Source organism: Rhineura floridana, chromosome 9 (assembly GCF_030035675.1).
Source record: "Rhineura floridana isolate rRhiFlo1 chromosome 9, rRhiFlo1.hap2, whole genome shotgun sequence".
NCBI classification, from domain to species: domain Eukaryota; kingdom Metazoa; phylum Chordata; class Lepidosauria; order Squamata; family Rhineuridae; genus Rhineura; species Rhineura floridana.
This window is the reverse complement of record NC_084488.1, coordinates 59,210,798-59,228,722: the sequence shown is the minus strand read 5'-3', so window position 1 is coordinate 59,228,722 and position 17,925 is coordinate 59,210,798. Positions and strand designations below refer to the sequence as shown.

At 42.4% G+C, this 17,925-nt stretch overlaps 1 protein-coding gene across 1 annotated transcript in view; it reads left to right on the top strand.

The window, feature by feature from the left end:
• The window catches only part of GLRB (glycine receptor beta), a 74,607-nt gene that overhangs the window by 21,145 nt on the left and 35,537 nt on the right, over nucleotides 1-17,925 (top strand). The window contains 4 exon segments of the mRNA XM_061584425.1: nucleotides 5,810-5,916; nucleotides 7,094-7,161; nucleotides 13,152-13,379; nucleotides 17,677-17,761. Coding sequence (XP_061440409.1) covers nucleotides 5,810-5,916; nucleotides 7,094-7,161; nucleotides 13,152-13,379; nucleotides 17,677-17,761 — 488 coding nt within the window.

Here is a 17,925-nt window from a genome sequence, read left to right as displayed (position 1 = left end):
CCCGAGTTGCCATCCCGTTGCTGTGGTTGTTGCGGATCTGGGTGCTATCTCACTGCTGCTTCGTCCCGACGCCCTCGAACTGTTCTGGGATCATTGTCGCTGCTAACCGTTGTTGCTGCTGCCTGGACCTTGCAGCCTTTGTGGTCGCTGCCATTGATGCTGCTGTTTGGTCGGGGGGCATCGTCGCTTCATCGCTCCTGAGCCCCTGCCGCTGCCGCTGTTGCGACCCGCTGGCTGCTAGGACATTGCTGTTGCTGCTATGCTATCTGGATGTATGAGTGGTTGTATGAGTGAGTGTGTGATTGTGTATAAAGTATGAACTTTGTGATTTATTTTATTTTTATTATGTGCCTGGGCGAGAGGGTAGTGTGTTGGGAGGGAGGACCAGAGGGGGCCCCAATCAGTGCAGTGACGGGTAATGGGAGGTATGGTGCTGTGAGGAAGACATGCCAGTTAAGGGGAACTCGGCCCAGACAATTGGTGGCTATGCCGTGTTCCGGTCCTCCTCACACCCACAGGATTGCTGGTAGTCTTATCAGCCAACCCTCGGATCTCCAGTTGCTGCTTCTTAATGCCAGATCGGTAAATAATAAAACCTCCCTCATCCATGATTTAATTGTGGATGAGGCGGCCGATCTGGCATGTATTACCAAAACCTGGGTGAGCGATCTGGGAGGTATTAATCTCTCCCAGTTGTGCCCACCTGGATATTCGGTCCAGCATCTGGGTAGATCTGAGGGTCAGGGAGGGGGAATCACTGTGGTCTATAAAAGTTCCATTCCTCTCGTTAGGCACCCTATCCAGGTGGCTAATGGCCTGGAGTGTCTGCACATTGCGTTGGGTCAGCGAGACAGACTGGGAATACTGCTGGTGTACTGTCCACCCTGCTGCCCAACAGCTTCCCTAACTGAGCTGACGGAGGTGGTCTCGGATTTGTTGTTGTGGTCCCCCAAATGTCTGGTATTGGGGGACCTCAACATGCATGCCGAGGCCACTTTGTCTGGAGCGGCTCAGGACTTCATGACCTCCATGACAGCCATGGGGCTGTCTCAATTTGTTACTGGCCCTACGCATGTGTTGGGACATACTCTAGACTTGATTTTTGCCACTGGGCTAGGGGATGGTGATCTGGGAGTGAGGAATTTTACATCTATTCCTCTGTCATGGACAGATCACCGCCTACTGAGATTTAGACTCACATTGTCTTCTCCCCTCTGCAAGGGTGGAGGACCGATTAAGATTGTCCGTCCCCGGAGACTAATGAATCCTGAGGGATTTCAAAGGGCTCTAGGGAATTTTCCGGCTGATAAAACTGACGATTCTGTCGAAACCCTGGTCACTCTGTGGAATACGGAAATGACCCGGGCAGTTGACACAATTGCCCCGATGCGCCCTCTCCATTGTAGAGCTCAATTGGCTCCTTGGTTTACCTCAGAACTAAGAGTGATGAAACAAGAAAGGAGACGGCTTGAGTGCAAATGGAGGCGAACTCCCGACGGCTGTACTTATGCACTTGTGAAGGCCTCTACCAAACGTTATGTGAAGGTGGTGAGGACAGCAAAGAAGCAGTACTTTGCTGCCTCCATTCAGTCATCGTGTAACCGCCCAGCGGAACTTTATAAAGTTGTCCGGGGACTTTTACACTCTGGTCCTCCGGATGCAATACAACCATCAATAGCCCGCTGTAATGAGTTCGCGAGGCACTTCCAAGATAAGATCATGAACATCCGCCGGGACCTTGACTCCAATATTGTAGCAGTTGAACCTAATGAGGTGTCCAGAACACAGTCCTGTCTGGTTTTATTGGATGAGTTTCAGTTGGTGCAGCTCGAGGATGTGGACAAGGTGCTTAGACAGGTGCGGGCGACCACTTCTGCTCTGGATCCTTGCCCCTCGTGGCTAATAAAAGCTAGCAGGAATGGAACAGCCGGTTGGGCCAAGGAGGTGGTTAATGCCTCTTTACGAGAGGGAGTGGTCCCACTCTGCCTGAAACAGGCGGTGGTGAGACCGCTCCTAAAAAAGCCCTCCTTGGACCCCGATAATTTCAACAACTATAGACCAGTAGCAAATGTTCCATTTCTGGGCAAGGTTCTAGAGCTCATGGTCGCTCGCCAACTCCAGGCTCTCTTGGATGAAACTGATTATCTGGATCCATTTCAATCGGGCTTTCGACTGGGGTTTGGTACAGAAACGGCCTTGGTCGCCCTGTATGATGACCTCTGTTGGGAGAAAGACAGAGGGAGTGTAACTCTGTTGGTTCTCTTTGATCTCTCGGCGGCTTTTGATACCATCGACCATGGTATCCTTCTGGGGCGACCCACGGATTTAGGAATCGGAGGCACTGCTTGGCAGTGGCTGCGCTCCTATCTTGGGAGTTGTCTCCAGAAGGTGATGCTTGGGGAGCATTACTCGAGTCCCTGGGTACTCCAATATGGGGTCCCGCAGGGTTCAGTTCTGTCCCCCATGCTTTTTAATATCTATATGAAGCCGCTGGGTGAGGTCATCAGGAGTTTTGGAGTGCGTTTTCAGCTGATGATATGCAACTCTACTTCTCTTTTTCATCTTCCTCAGGTGAGGCTGTCAATGTACTGAACCGCTGCCTGGCCGCGATAATAGACTGGATGAGAGCTAATAAACTGAAACTCAATCCTGACAAGACTGAGATGCTGTTGGTGGGGGGGCACTCTGCCCAGATGGTTGATGTTCGACCTGCCCTTGATGGGGTTACACTCCCCCTAAAAGAGCAGGTCTGTAGTTTGGGGGTCTTATTAGATCCGCTCCTATCACTTGAGGCTCAGGTAGCGTCAGTGGTACGGAATGCGTTCTACCAGCTTCGGCTGGTAGCCCAACTACGACCCTATCTGGACAGGGAGAACCTCGCCTCAGTTATTCACGCTCTGGTAACCTCTAGATTGGATTACTGTAATGCACTCTACGTAGGGTTACCTTTGAAGACGATTCGGAAACTTCAGCTAGTGCAGAATGCTGTGGCCAGAGTTCTTACTGGGACGAAGAAATTTGACCATATAACACCTATTCTGACCCAACTGCACTGGCTACCAATATGTTTCCGGGCCAGATTCAAAGTGTTGGTTCTTACCTATAAAGCCCTTAACGGCATCGGACCGCAATATCTGATGGAACGCCTCTCTCGCTATGTACCTACCCGTTCACTGCGCTCGACGTCTAAGGCCCTTCTCCGGGTCCCAACTCATAGGGAGGCCCGGAGAACAGTAACTAGATCTAGGGCCTTTTCAGTGGTGGCCCCTGAACTATGGAATGCCCTCCCAGATGAGATACGCCTGGCGCCTTCTTTGTTATCTTTTCGGCGCCAGGTAAAAACCTACCTCTTTGCCCAGGCATTTTAAGCTTAAATTTAATTTTAATTTTAAACGTAACTGTAATTGTAATTTTATTTTAATTTGTATTCTAATCTTGCTTTTAAACATGTTTTATAATCGTATGCTGTAATCCACACTTGTTTGTATTTTAAATGTGGTTTTATCTTGTTGTAAACCGCCCTGAGAGCTTGTTGCTATAGGGCGGTTTAAAAGTGTAATTAATTAATTAAATAAATAATTAAATAAATGACTGGCATTTTGGGTGCCTGCAAAGGACTCATGCTGCTGCTGCAGTTCCAACAACACTTTAACTGCTGCAAGCTGGCTAGCTGGTTTAGCACCTCTTCCTCATCCTACAATGCCTGATTTCCTGGCATTTTATGAATGAATCCTATAATTGATCATGAGCACAATTCATGGTACAGTTACCATGGAAAAGTGCATTTTATATTGGAGTTTGTCTGGACCTGGTCATTGTGAAAGGCTGAAATCTTAAGATTATGGGTCACATAAAAGCATCTTAGGAATTGTAACAGAAGACAATAATGCAATCATGTTGATAGCAAGGAATCTCCTCACACTCAGATCCTGCATCCAAGTGCTGCAGATGGAACAAGCAGAACTTCCTGGGTCAGCTGTACATTGTTTGGATGGCTGATGTATGCTGGTGAGCCCAACCCCATCTCAGCATTCTTCACAGTCATTCCAATATAGTTTGTAAATCAGACCACCATTTATAATACCTGCAACTCCTTACATCGCAAACACACAGTATGAGATGCTTTGTTCTCAGTATGGGGATGCTCCCTGTCCCACAGGGCATGTCCTGGCCAATGTGAATAATGGCTAAAGAAAAGGTCCCCAGTGTTTTGTGCCCAGGGGCACATTTGGAAATCTAAAAAAAAACTAAACATGGAAATGGACTGCCTTCAAGTTGATTCTGACTTATGGAGACCCTTGTCATGGCCCCGTCAGAGGACTCATCAGATGAGGATGACTCGGGAGTAACAGCAGCAGACCCAGAAGCAGCAGACCCATAAGGAGAAACGGAGGAAACTCCTGAGAACCCAGCTCCTTCTCCCCCTCAGCTGCAGAGCACCCCAGACACAGCTGAAGCCCTTCAGCCAGACGCAGTCAGTGAACAGGATACTCCCCCCTCACCTGCAGAACGTAGACAACAGGAGGTCAGGCAGAAGAGGGGCAGGCCTGTCCACTTAAGGCCAAAACGCTGATGGCTCACACCTGCTGACAAACCTGCTCCTTAAAAGTCAAACCTTGGCTTCAGCTTGTTGCTGACTACAATGTCAGGCGTGACCACCGTGTGTCTTCCTATCCCTTGAACCTTGACTTAGACTGATCTCTCGGCAAACTAGACCTGGACCTTCACTGATGTCTCTTCTGGATTTCTGGCTTGGCACGTAAGCTTTGAATGGCCTCTGCCCTTACCTTGCTTCCTCCTTGCTAGCCTGGCAGATTTATAGCCAAGCTGCCGGCTGAGGACTTACGGCCTGGCAATTACCAAGGAATCTCCTGCCCTGCCTGCACCCCCACCGACACTGCTGTCTCAGTGAAGAGCTGACAACCCTAAGAATTGCCTTCCTCTGAGGCTGAGAGGCAGTGACTGGCCTAAGGTCACCCAGTGAGCTTCATGGCTGTGTGGGGATTCAAACCCTGGTCTCCCAGGTTATAATCCAACACCTTAACCACTACACCACACTGACTCTCATAAACAAGGGAAGCCCCAAAATAACAATTTCAAACAAGAAAAACTGGTGATGGTCAGAATTCTCCCCAAAGGGCAATACCTATCCCAATCAAACAAACCCCAAAGCCCCCAAAACCTTCATTTTGTGTTTTAATTAAAAACTGGAAGGGCAAGGGGTTTTGGTGGGTACCAAGGGACTGTCTGAGCATGCTGGGGTGCCCACAGATGCCACATTGGGGAACACAGGGCTAGATCGTGCCTATTGCTTTTATAGCTTTTTCGGAGGAGGTGCCAACATTTGCTAAATAATGAAGAAATACAACATTTTGCTCACAGTGGCATATGGACCTGGCAATTATGGAGGCATTTACATCTGCTATTGTTTCCAAACACTTTGATTTCGAAGACAGAAATAGAAATAGAAAATGCCCATTAAGAATACAGATATTCACAACTCATTGGGCTGAGCCCAGTTCAAAACCAATGGGAAAGAGTGACCCATGTAAACTTTGCACTATAGCTTCTGCTTGTTTCTTTTCTGTTAACAAGAAAAATGGGTTTTATTTTATTTTATTACATTTTTCACTTTTGATTTGCATATTAGATTCAGATGTTGTAAGAAAAAGTGTAAATCTTTTGTTTAAATAAATCACCAAAGCACGACCAACACTGTTTTTGTTTAATTTGAAGAGCTTGAATCAAATATACTAAGATTAACTGTTTGCTGCTAACAAAAATAACCAGAATAGTTTATTTTTAACAGACAGCAATCAGCCGAAGACCTTGCAACAGTGCCTGCAAATTCTACTAGCAACATCTTGAATAGACTTCTACTCAGTTACGATCCCAGGATAAGACCAAATTTCAAAGGTTGGTTAATGTATAACAACTTCAGTTTAGATGTTGGTTCCATAAAACATTTATATATTTGCACCAGCAACTAATTACATTTTATTTCCCTAATTCTGTGTACTGGTTAGACGTTTACAGACAGTGAGACTAGTGAGATTCCAGTCGATAATAAGCAGAGAGGTAAGTGAGCCCTTTAATCTCAGTCTGGCTGAAAATAAATGGTTTACAAAGTTAAAAGATCAACTCAACCAACCACTTGGGCTACAATCCTATATGCAGTTGCCTGGGAGTCCTTACTTCTGAATAGAAGTAATCAGATTATGCAGTTGGTCAGCAACCTACTTTTCTAGAAATGTTGTATGTTTAATCCATACCTGCTCTGGACATAGCAGCACTGTTGGGTGGTGCAGGGAAGTAACCCATTCTCCTATGCCTTTTCTAAAGTGCTGATACCCCAAAGGTACTATTAGATTCCCTGACGAAAAAAGACAGATGCCTGTATTGTGTATGTACATTTCTCTCCAACAGGGTTAATAGCTACTATGAGAATAATTTAGATCTAAAAAACAGCCATTGCCACTGTTCCAATCAAAGCTTGAGGTCTCTGCAGTTGCTTTATTTTTTTTAAAAAAGATCACGTTGGGAGATCATGAAGAACACTGTCATTTTTCTGAGCCCATAAATATCCAAATGTTTTGTATGCTCCACAAATTAAATGTGCATTTAATCAAGCTAAATTAATATACCATGCATGTTAAGGAGAAAGAACATTGTGAACAGTGTGGTTAAGAGAGATTCCTATCCACCCACCCACCAATTAAATTTACTAGTTGTGTAGTTTACTAGGGGTTATTGCTCTTGCTTTTACATGTACACCTGGGTTTGTATCCAACTGAATTATACTTAGAGTAGACCCATTCAAACTGATAGACCTAAGTTAGTCATATCCATTCATTTCAGTGGGTCTACTCTGAGCAGCACTAACATAGGATGCAATCCTTAGTACTCAGTCATGACTTGTAGCTCTAATTTTTTCTCCCAGTTCTTCTGCCTTCCTACACACCACACAAGTCTAGAAATAGGTCTATGCCCATTCCTATTTATATTTTAATAAAGGTTTTAGAATGTGAAGAAGAAAAATGGAAACTGGATTTGTTGGCAACTTTGAGACTCATGTTTTCTTATGTTATTTTAGGAATTCCAGTTGATGTAGCAGTCAACATTTTCATTAACAGTTTTAGATCAATACAAGAGACAACTATGGTAAGACTCATGTTTCTTGAATACTTGCTTGCTTGTTTATTAATATAATTTATACCCACATAATTTAAACCATTTATTTTTCCACTAAACAAAATAGTGCTCAAGGCAGCTAAAAACAGTCAAATAAAATACAATAAGGTAATTATTAACTATTAAGACAAAAACAATGGAAAGCCAGAAGATAAGAAGCAGATGATTAAAACATTGGCAAAGGTTTAAAATATCAGGTGTAATAAGAAGCCCACCTAAACAGAATTGTCTTCACTAGGTGGCAGCAGCAGTCATTAGGGCTGTGCAGGCAAGGTGGTGGTATGCACCTGGCTTCCCAACGCCGAGCATCACTGCCACTTACCAAGAAGAGAGGGGGAAGGATGAGGCATGGAGAGCTCAGTGTGGTGCAGGAGTATGAGCCTCTTTCACATTAAATGAATGCATGAGGGAGTAACAGAACTATGCCTGCTATCCATGACCCATACCAATGCACTTGGTGGTCATGCATGCAGCATCATTAAGAAACAGGCCCTATGCTCACACCATTTAAGGGCCCTTTCTCACTCTTGAGCAGGGCATCAATGAGAGACAACATAAATATACCAAATATTTGTGCTGTTCATGCTTCTTTTTAATGTTTACTGATTTTATCTTTGTATTATTGATAATAGTTCTGTATTGTTTTATATACACTGGTTAGATTTCTTTTTATTATTTATTTATATTTATTTATTTATTAAATTTTTATACCGCCCCATAGCTGAAGCTCTCTGGGCGGTTCACAACATCAAAATATCAACATACAATTTAAAACCACACATTAATCAATTTAAAACATAACTCATTAAATTTCCAAATAAACCTATACTAAACTAAAATACTAAAATACTAAATGCTACAATACTGAAATGCTAAAACGCTAAAATGCTAGAATGCCTGGGAGAAGAGGTAGGTCTTAACCTGGCGCCGAAAAGACAACAATGTTGGCGCCAGGCGTACCTCATCAGGGAGATTATTCCACAATTCGGGGGCCACCACTGAGAAGGCCCTTTTTCTTGTTACCATCCTCCGGGCTTCCCTCTGCGTAGGGACCCGGAAGGGCCTTCGATGTTGAGTGCAGTGTATGGGTAGGTTCATATTATTAAGCAGTTAATTTTTTTATAAATATAATTAATTAACTTTTTAAAAACCCTGTTCCCAAAAATATAATGCTTGGAGGGGGGGAAGGGGGGGATAGAGAAGAAGGGGAAATAGCAGTAAAACTGGCATTTTTGATTGCAAGTCTACTCAGAAAGCTTTTAGGAGTTTTCAAGTACTCAATATGAACACTCAAAAACAACATTTTTGAGCAGGGGGGTGGGTGGATCATATGGTTCAGGCAACATCCATATAAACTGGTGGTCAGTTTTCTCTATAGATGTCATGCTCCACCCCATATGAAATTCATTTTAAACAGTATCTCCATGGATTTTTACATATATGTTTCATCATTCAGGGTAGAATTCAGGGTTGGCCCAGGTAGACCTGGCTTACCTAACTATTTGAAAATGTCGGCCCAGACTTTATAATTATTATTAACTTTGGGTCTCAGTACTTAGCTTTCTATGGTGTTAGGTTCACAGATAACAATATAAATGTTAAGAAAATTAACTTTCAGTTTATTTTTTAAATTTTATTTTAATCAAAAGATTATACATACAGTTAGCTACAGCAGCCTTTGGGATGCCTCAGGCTTATTATTCTTCGTCTTGAGCGTTCAATGCAGAGCAATGGCCCACAAGAAACCACAATTTAACATGATGTGCTGGATATCTCCTATCATTCATGAGGGCCTACCTTCTTCTTGGATGAAAATTCCATCCCTCTTTATGACAAATAATGATGTTCTCATCTGCATTGATGCTTTTTGAATCTCCCCCCTCCAGTAAGAGAGTGATGCTCTTGGCTAAGGGGCCATTGGGCAATACTCTCTTGAGTTGCTATTCCTTTCCTTTTTTATTCATGATTTGCATTCTGATTGAAATAAAAACATCGGTCTCTGGACCATCTTTTTGTCAGGCTTAGGTGGGCAACACAGCCAGTTCCAGACAAGACTGTTAGGAGTTAAGGACAGAGGTAAGCAGTTAATTGACAGCACTTGGCAGAAATGCCCAAGGACAGGCTGCAGCTGTAACAGATAAGAGAAGCAGCAATAAAAGGCTTCAATGAGCACACAGAGGTGTGGGGGTAATAGGATTGTATTGAGACGGAGCATGGTGTGTTTAAACTGCCTATAGTAAACAGTAAAAATGCTCTTACTGAAATCTTGGTTGGTGGTCTATTCTTTCGGTCGGCGGCAAGCACTAATAGGCAAGTTAACGAGCTACTGGACTACTGGTTATGCTGGTTAATAGCTGTACACTCTATAAAGGGTTATGGGCCCAGCTCCACACCAGTAACAACCAGTTTGCTACCAGTAAAGAAAGCTTGTGCAATGCCGGACAACCAAAGGAAGCTGAGCCAGAGAGCTGGTGAGCTGTGGGAGAGCGGCAAAGCAGCGGCAGAGGATTGTGTTGCCAGGAAACCAAAGTGATAAGAAAGTCTGCGAGAATGGCTGGAGTAACTTTGGCTGGCATTCCACTGGAACGTCTCTCGGAACGAAATTACTCATGCTGGCGGCTGCAGATGCAAGCCTATCTAAACAGAGAGGATTTATGGAAAGTAATTGACAAACAACCCCCCTGCGTTCCACCACCTGCAGAATGGCTACGCTGGGACGAAAGAGCGAAGTCATTAATTATCTTGGCTGTCGGAGACTCGCAACTATTGCATTTAAGAGGTAAAAATACTGCTAAGGAAATGTGGACTGCTTTAAGAGACTATTATGTTCAGGAAACAGCTAGCAGTAGAATAAGTCTTGCGAGAAAACTATACAGGATGCAGCTAACAGAAGAAGTGACTATGTCAGAACACTTAATGAATATAGCAAGCCTGTTTGCAGAATTACAGGAAAGGGGTGTGGAACATACGGAAACACAACAAATTTATATCACTCTTTCAACGCTCAACGACTCTTGGAATCCTGTCATCAGCGCACTTGAAGCAATGCCTGATTCTGGAATTTCAGTGCGATATGTTGCTGACAAACTCAAACAAGAGTGGGAGAGAAGACAAGAAACAAAACAAAGGCAAGAGGGATGGAACGAAAGGAGTGAAAGAAAAGAAAAGACAGAGATAAAGGCTTTTGGGACTAAAGCATGTTACAACTGCGTCTCTTTGCATCATTTAAGGCGGGACTGTGACTTACTGAGAAGGAGGAGGGACGGAAGAAAACCCTCACACGTGCAGTTGGTGAGTGCAAAGACAAAGAATGAAAAAGACATTGTAAACAGAGACAATAGTATGTGGGTCTTGGACTCAGGTTCCACCCATTCACTCATAAAAGATAAAAGTTTATTTAAGACAATGGTGCCAGCTGATGAAGAAGTGAGTTTAGCTGATGGTACTAAACAAAGGGTGATGGGTAAGGGTACTGTACAGATATGTGCTTTACAGACAATAATGACAAATGTTTTATTTGTGCCTAATTTAACTCAAAACATTCTGTCAGTTTCAAAACTATTGGAAATGGGTTATAGCTTGTTATTCAGTAACAGGAAATGTGAAATAATGAAAAAGGGAAAGGTATGTCTACAAGGAAGTCTGGTGAAATCATTGTTTTACCTTAGACCAGGCGCCATGAGGAGTGGTGGCACTATACATAAAACAGAAATAAGAAACAGCATAACTACGTCCACACAGACACTCCCGCTAGCGGCCCCAAGGGCTTTTACTGCAAACATTACGGTAATGGATGAGTGTCTGAAGGAGCCCTCTTGCTTTAATGACTTAAGAGATTTGCCTGAGCATGAACAGAGCAATTGGTTTACTGCTATGCAAGAGGAGCTTGAGGCAATAAACAAGAATAAAACGTGGACATTGGGTGATTTGCCTCCTGACAGGAAAGCTATTGGGTGCAAGTGGGTCTTTAAAAAGAAAAGAGCTAGCACAGGAAAAGTTCAGCGATACAGGGCACGCCTAGTAGCAAAGGGTTACACGCAGAGATATGGCACTGATTACAATGAGGTATTTGCACCAGTAATTAGGTATGAATCAATGAGACTAATGTTGAAACTGGCTGCAGTGAGAGGTATGCAAGTGTTCCACTACGACATCAGTACTGCATTTTTACATGGCACGTTACACGAAGATATTTATATGGCACAACCCCCAGGATTTGTTATAGAGCCAGGCAAGGTGTGCAAGCTTCATAAGTCGTTGTATGGACTGAAACAAAGTGCCAGATGCTGGAACATTAAAATAGATGAAGTGTTACAATCCATGGGATTCACAAAATGTATTGCAGATGCATGTGTATACGTTAAAAACCAGGAAAATAACCAAATGTTTTGTACTGTCTATGTTGATAACATCCTGTACCTGTTCAATAATAATAAGGATGAGGAGTCATTTTATGACACCTTGACAAAACACGTGGACACTAAAAGATTGGGTGAAGTTCAGCATTATTTAGGCACTGACATTAAACGGCATGAGGACGGCAGTTTTACTCTAAGCCAAGGAAGTAAAATAGTGCAGCTGTTGGAAGCCTCTGATATGTCAGAGTGTAAGCCAGTGAAAACACCAATGACTGTAGGTTTCCAACAGGAAGCAACTGACACACTACATGAGAAACCTGAACAATATAGACAACTCATTGGAAAACTGCAATATTTAGTGAAGGTCACAAGACCTGACATATGTAATGCTGTTGGGATACTCAGCAGAAGGGTAGAAAGTCCCTCTGAACGTGATTGGCAAGGATTAAAACGGGTGATGAGATACCTGAAAGGCACCAGTAACAGGGGTATAAGGCTGACAACACAGAAAACAGATGGCATGTTACGTTGATGCAGACCATGCAGGAGACCCGTCTAGCCGAAAATCCACATCTGGTATGGTTGTGCTCCTGCATGGATCTATTATTGACTGGCATAGCAGAAGACAAGCAGTCATAGCTATTTCAAGCTCTGAAGCTGAATACGTGAGCTTTTCCACTGCTTGTAACGAACTTACGTGGTTTGCACATCTGTTACAGGAAATACACGTAGAAATAAAGATCCCGATTAGAGTGTTTGAGGATAATCAGACATGCATCAGAATGGCTATGTCAGAATCACACACAAAGAGAACTAAACACATAAGCGTACGCTATCACCATGTTCGTGAGTGCGTGAAAAAGGGATTCATTGAGCTGAAATACTGCAATACAGACCAAATGCTAGCAGATATTATGACAAAGCCTGTGACTGAAGAAAAGTATGAACGAATGTTGGAATTGCTTAACATGCCTAAAGACTGTAAAATGTAAAGTGTAACTATGTAACCAAAGGAACTGTATACTTGTACTGTAAGATTGTGACTTGCAATGTCTGTGTGGAAGGTGGGGGCTGTCAGGCTTAGGTGGGCAACACAGCCAGTTCCAGACAAGACTGTTAGGAGTTAAGGACAGAGGTAAGCAGTTAATTGACAGCACTTGGCAGAAACGCCCAAGGACAGGCTGCAGCTGTAACAGATAAGAGAAGCAGCAATAAAAAGGCTTCAATGAGCACACAGAGGTGTGGGGGTAATAGGATTGTATTGAGACGGAGCATGGTGTGTTTAAACTGCCTATAGCAAACAGTAAAAACGCTCTTACTGAAATCTTGGCTGGTGGTCTATTCTTTCGGTCGGCGGCAAGCACTAATAGGCAAGTTAACGAGCTACTGGACTACTGGTTATGCTGGTTAATAGCTGTACACTCTACACTTTTATGGACAGAACACCACTAGTTAGGCAAAGTCCCAAGTCTGACTGAAAGACAAATAGTTTTTTTTAGTGAAAATTAGAGATGAACTGTCTAAACATGCTTCTTGATTTAGTTTTTATATGTTGCTGTTTTCCTGCCAGTCTGATGGAAATTTATAATACATTTCCAACAGGATTATAGAGTTAACATTTTCCTAAGACAAAAGTGGAATGATCCTCGACTTAAACTGCCCAATGACTGGAAGGGATCTGAATCATTAACAGTGGATCCCACCATGTTCAAATGTCTGTGGAAGCCAGATCTATTCTTTGCAAATGAAAAGAATGCAAACTTCCATGATGTCACTCAAGAAAATATTCTTCTCTTTATATTCCATGATGGAGATGTGCTGGTCAGCATGAGGAACTTTTTAGTTTCAACTGCAAAATTTTACTATGGATTTTGAATGAACAAAAGCCACTGCTTTATTAATTGAGCAGGTATGGGATGCATATTTGGTTTTTAAAAAATCCTTTTATAAGCATAATAAATAGACAATGCTTATGAGTAGTTTCTTGGTAGTGATATAAAGTGTAGCTGCTATGTATCAGTGAACTTGAATTCTTCCTTGAATCCTTGAAGAGTTAGAATGGCTGTTGGTCTCACATGGTATAGCACTTGCAACCTGTCCTTCTGAGGACATGAACCACTGGATTTGGGAAGTCACAAAGATTGTCCACATGTTACATTCAATGAGTATACAGTGAGTATCCTTGGTACACAAATAATTGAGCTGCAAACTCGTACACAGTTGTACGATTTAATGTACCGGTATTCAGATTTAATGTTCAGTGAGTGTACAGCCTGTGTACTTGTGTACACAGTAAGAACATAAGAACATAAGAAGAGCCTGCTGGATCAGGCCAGTGGCCCATCTAGTCCAGCATCCTGTTCTCACAGTGGCCAACCAGGTGCCTGGGGGAAGCCCGCAAGCAGGACCCGAGTGCACGAACACTCTCCCCTCCTGAGGCTTCCGGCAACTGGTTTTCAGAAGCATGCTGCCTCTGACTAGGGTGGCAGAGCACAGCCATCAGTAGCCATTGATAGCCCTGTCCTCCATGAATTTGTCTAATCTTCTTTTAAAGCCATCCAAGCTGGTGGCCATTACTGCATCTTGTGGGAGCAAATTCCATAGTTTAACTATGCGCTGAGTAAAGAAGTACTTCCTTTTGTCTGTCCTGAATCTTCCAACATTCAGCTTCTTTGAATGTCCACGAGTTCTAGTATTATGAGAGAGGGAGAAGAACTTTTCTCTATCCACTTTCTCAATGCCATGCATAATTTTATACACTTCTATCATGTCTCCTCTGACCCGCCTTTTCTCTAAACTAAAAAGCCCCAAATGCTGCAACCTTTCCTCGTAAGGGAGTCGCTCCATCCCCTTGATCATTCTGGTTGCCCTCTTCTGAACCTTTTCCAACTCTATAATATCCTTTTTGAGATGAGGCGACCAGAACTGTACACAGTATTCCAAATGCGGCCGCACCATAGATTTATACAACGGCATTATGATATCGGCTGTTTTATTTTCAATACCTTTCCTAATTATTGCTAGCATGGAATTTGCCTTTTTCACAGCTGCCGCACACTGGGTCGACATTTTCATCGTACTGTCCACTACAACCCCGAGGTCTCTCTCCTGGTCGGTCACCGCCAGTTCAGACCCCATGAGCGTATATGTGAAATTAAGATTTTTTGCTCCAATATGCATAATTTTACACTTGTTTATATTGAAAGTAGTATAAATCAACACTATAAATCAACAGTATAAATCAACAAGTGTACACTCTTTCACATAAACACTTGTACATGTGTAGAGATAGCTTATACCTGCGTTCAATGTAATATGTGAACAAATCTACAGGTGGTCAGATATGCAGCTAACTACATCATTTACTTGCACAATGTAGGTCACATATTGGAAGACTTTAAGTGGAGTTCAATGTTAGTTACATGCCAGGTTCTGACAATGTTAGCCACTGAAATGGTGTGATAGAAAAGCAGGGAGACGGGAACCAAATGTTCTTTCTGATGGGAGACACATGGTGTTAGTGAAGGCAAGGGGTGGCTAGAATCAGCATCATGCAAAAGTCATTCATTCATTGGCGATCACTCGTGGCCAAGTAAGTTTGTCTTCCAAGATAAGGTCTTTAACGGTGGGTTTGTAAGTGGCTGTGGAGGCCGATTCTGGATCCACACAGCTTCCCACAGTGAGGACATAGGTTTCCAGATGGAAGATGGTCACGATGAGGATTTGCTTGACGTGCCTTCTGCTTAGCTTATTAGTCCCTTTCACCCTGTATTCGTGCTTCTTCAAAGTCCATAGCACCTTTGATAATGGCTGACCTCCAATTGGGATGCTCATGGGCCAAGGCTTCCCAGTTCTCGATGCTTATGTCACATTTTTTTAGATTAGCTTTGAGAACATCTTTAAACCTCTTTTGCTGTCCACCAATATTCCGTTTTCCATCCCTAAGTTGGGAGTAAAGTAGCTGCTTTGGAAGACGGTGATCAGGCATTCGAACAACATGGCCAGTCCAGCAAAGTTGATGTTGGAGGATCATTGTTTCAACAGTGGTGGTCTTTGCTTCTTCCAATATGCTAACATTAGTCCGCCTATCTTCCCAAGTAATTTGCAGAATTTTCTGGAGGCAGTGTTGGTGGAATCTTTCAAGAAGTTGGGAGTGGCGTTTATAGATGGTCCATGTTTCACAGGCGTACAGTAAGGTCGGTAGTACAATGGCTTTGTAAATAAGCATTTTGGTCTCCCTGCGAATATCCCGATCCTCGAACACTCTACACTTCATTTGGGAGAATGTGGCACTCGAGCTCAGATGATGCTGAATTTCAGCGTCGATGTCAGCTTTACAGAGAGATGGCTGCCAAGATAAAAAAAGTGATCAACATTCTCCAGCGTCGCACCATTAAGCTAGATTGATGGTGCTACAGAGGGATTGGTTCGCACTTACTGATGAAGCACTTTGGTTTTTTGATGTTAAGCGAGATGCCAAGCTTTTCATATGCTTCTGCAAAGACATTTATGTGCAGAAGTACTAACTTGCTAGGAGCACAGAGCCAGTTGAAGAATACAAACTGCCAATTCCAGTCATCTCCTACCTCCACCACCATCTAGCATCTCCTTAATGACACCTTAATCTCCACTTAGTAGTAGCTTCCTTTTCCTGCCTTCCTAGCATTTCATCTCACTGGTCTCTATGGATTTCTAAGGCATTCTAAGCCATACAAGAATCTTGGGTAAAGTGACATAACTAAAATAAGGTCATATCAAGGAAATCTTCCATGACAACAAAAACAAATTTAGTACAAAATACAGAGTGTTTTTCTTTTGGTCTGTTTATTTCAGAGTAAAATGGTGCTAATTAAAGCACATGTAACTAGTGCTCAGATACAGATAATTCATCACAGAGGGCAGAACACGGAATAATGGGCTCAAGTTACAGGAAGCCAGAACTGAACATCAGGAAAAGCCTCCTAACTGTTAGAGCAGTATGACGATGGAACACATCAGAAATTACCTATGGAGGTGGTGGGCAAATGGATAGACATGATTCTACTCTCTCCCCTGAACATGGGTGATTTCTGCATTTGGGCAGGGGGTTGGACCTGATGGCCTTATAGGCCCCTTGCAACTCTATGATTGTAAGGTCCTTTTGTCACAAATGGAGTATTGTGGAACAACTCTGAGCCTCTGATTTAACTATCTATATAAACAATACAGTGGTTTAACAATCTGTATGAACAATTCAGTATAAAACACTTGTCTGCTCACTTGGGCTGAATAATAATTGGCCTCACATGGTACTCTATAACAGAAGTGGGGAACCTCCAATTTGTGGGCCTTAAACATTGGCCCGCCAGGCTGTTTTAGGTCAAGCTGCATCTGTCATCAACCCAATACTGAGGTGCATGTGCAGCTTGACACAGGGCTTGGGCAGGCTGCTATTCAGGTCTGTACATGTGACTCTGCTTCTTTATGTTTTAAGGGGTATTGGCAGAAGGAAGCCAGACCTGGCATCATCATCATCATCAACTATTATTATTATTATTATTATTATTATTATTGATATTATTATTGATATTATTATTGATATTATTATTGATATTAATATTATTATTGATATTAATATTATTATTGATATTATTATTGATATTAATATTATTATTATTAATAATAATAATAATAATAATAATAATAATAATAATAATAATAATAATAATATCCTGCCCTTCCTCTCAAAGTCTGTGAGTTGTCATGGCAGTTCACCTGTGTTCAGGGGAGAGAGCAGCATGGTGTCAATCCATTTGCCCATTTTCTCACTTCAGTTTGGAAGAGAAGTACAGAGATCAGTCTCTGCCACCATGTGACTTTTACATATTTTGTATGTACATTACTAAAACCAACAAAAATATTTTCCAGTTCAATAGCATGTTGTAATGAAGTATGTGTTGTCTGTGTGCTCATAATATTGCAATGAAACTCCATTAGAGCAGAAAAATATTGTGCAGCAGATCTTTACATGTCTATGTTACATACTGATCTACCACATTTAATAACATGAAACCAAACAACATTTACCTCCCTTTTTAACTTGGAAGTTATTTTGAATTGTTTACAAGCTTTCGGTTTATATATTTCCAGATTATCCATTACGCTCTCCTGCCCGCTGGACTTGGCCTTGCTTCCTATGGATACCCAGCATTGCAAGATGCAGTTGGAGAGCTGTATGTAAGTCAGATTGTGCATAAAAATAGTTACTACATCTTGTACCTAGAAAATGGAACAAGAATATGCAGTACACAATACCGTTTAATGTGGACTTTTAAAATTATTTCATAAAATCATTTTCATTGGTTTTTGCCTTTTAGAATTTTCCCCTATTAAATTC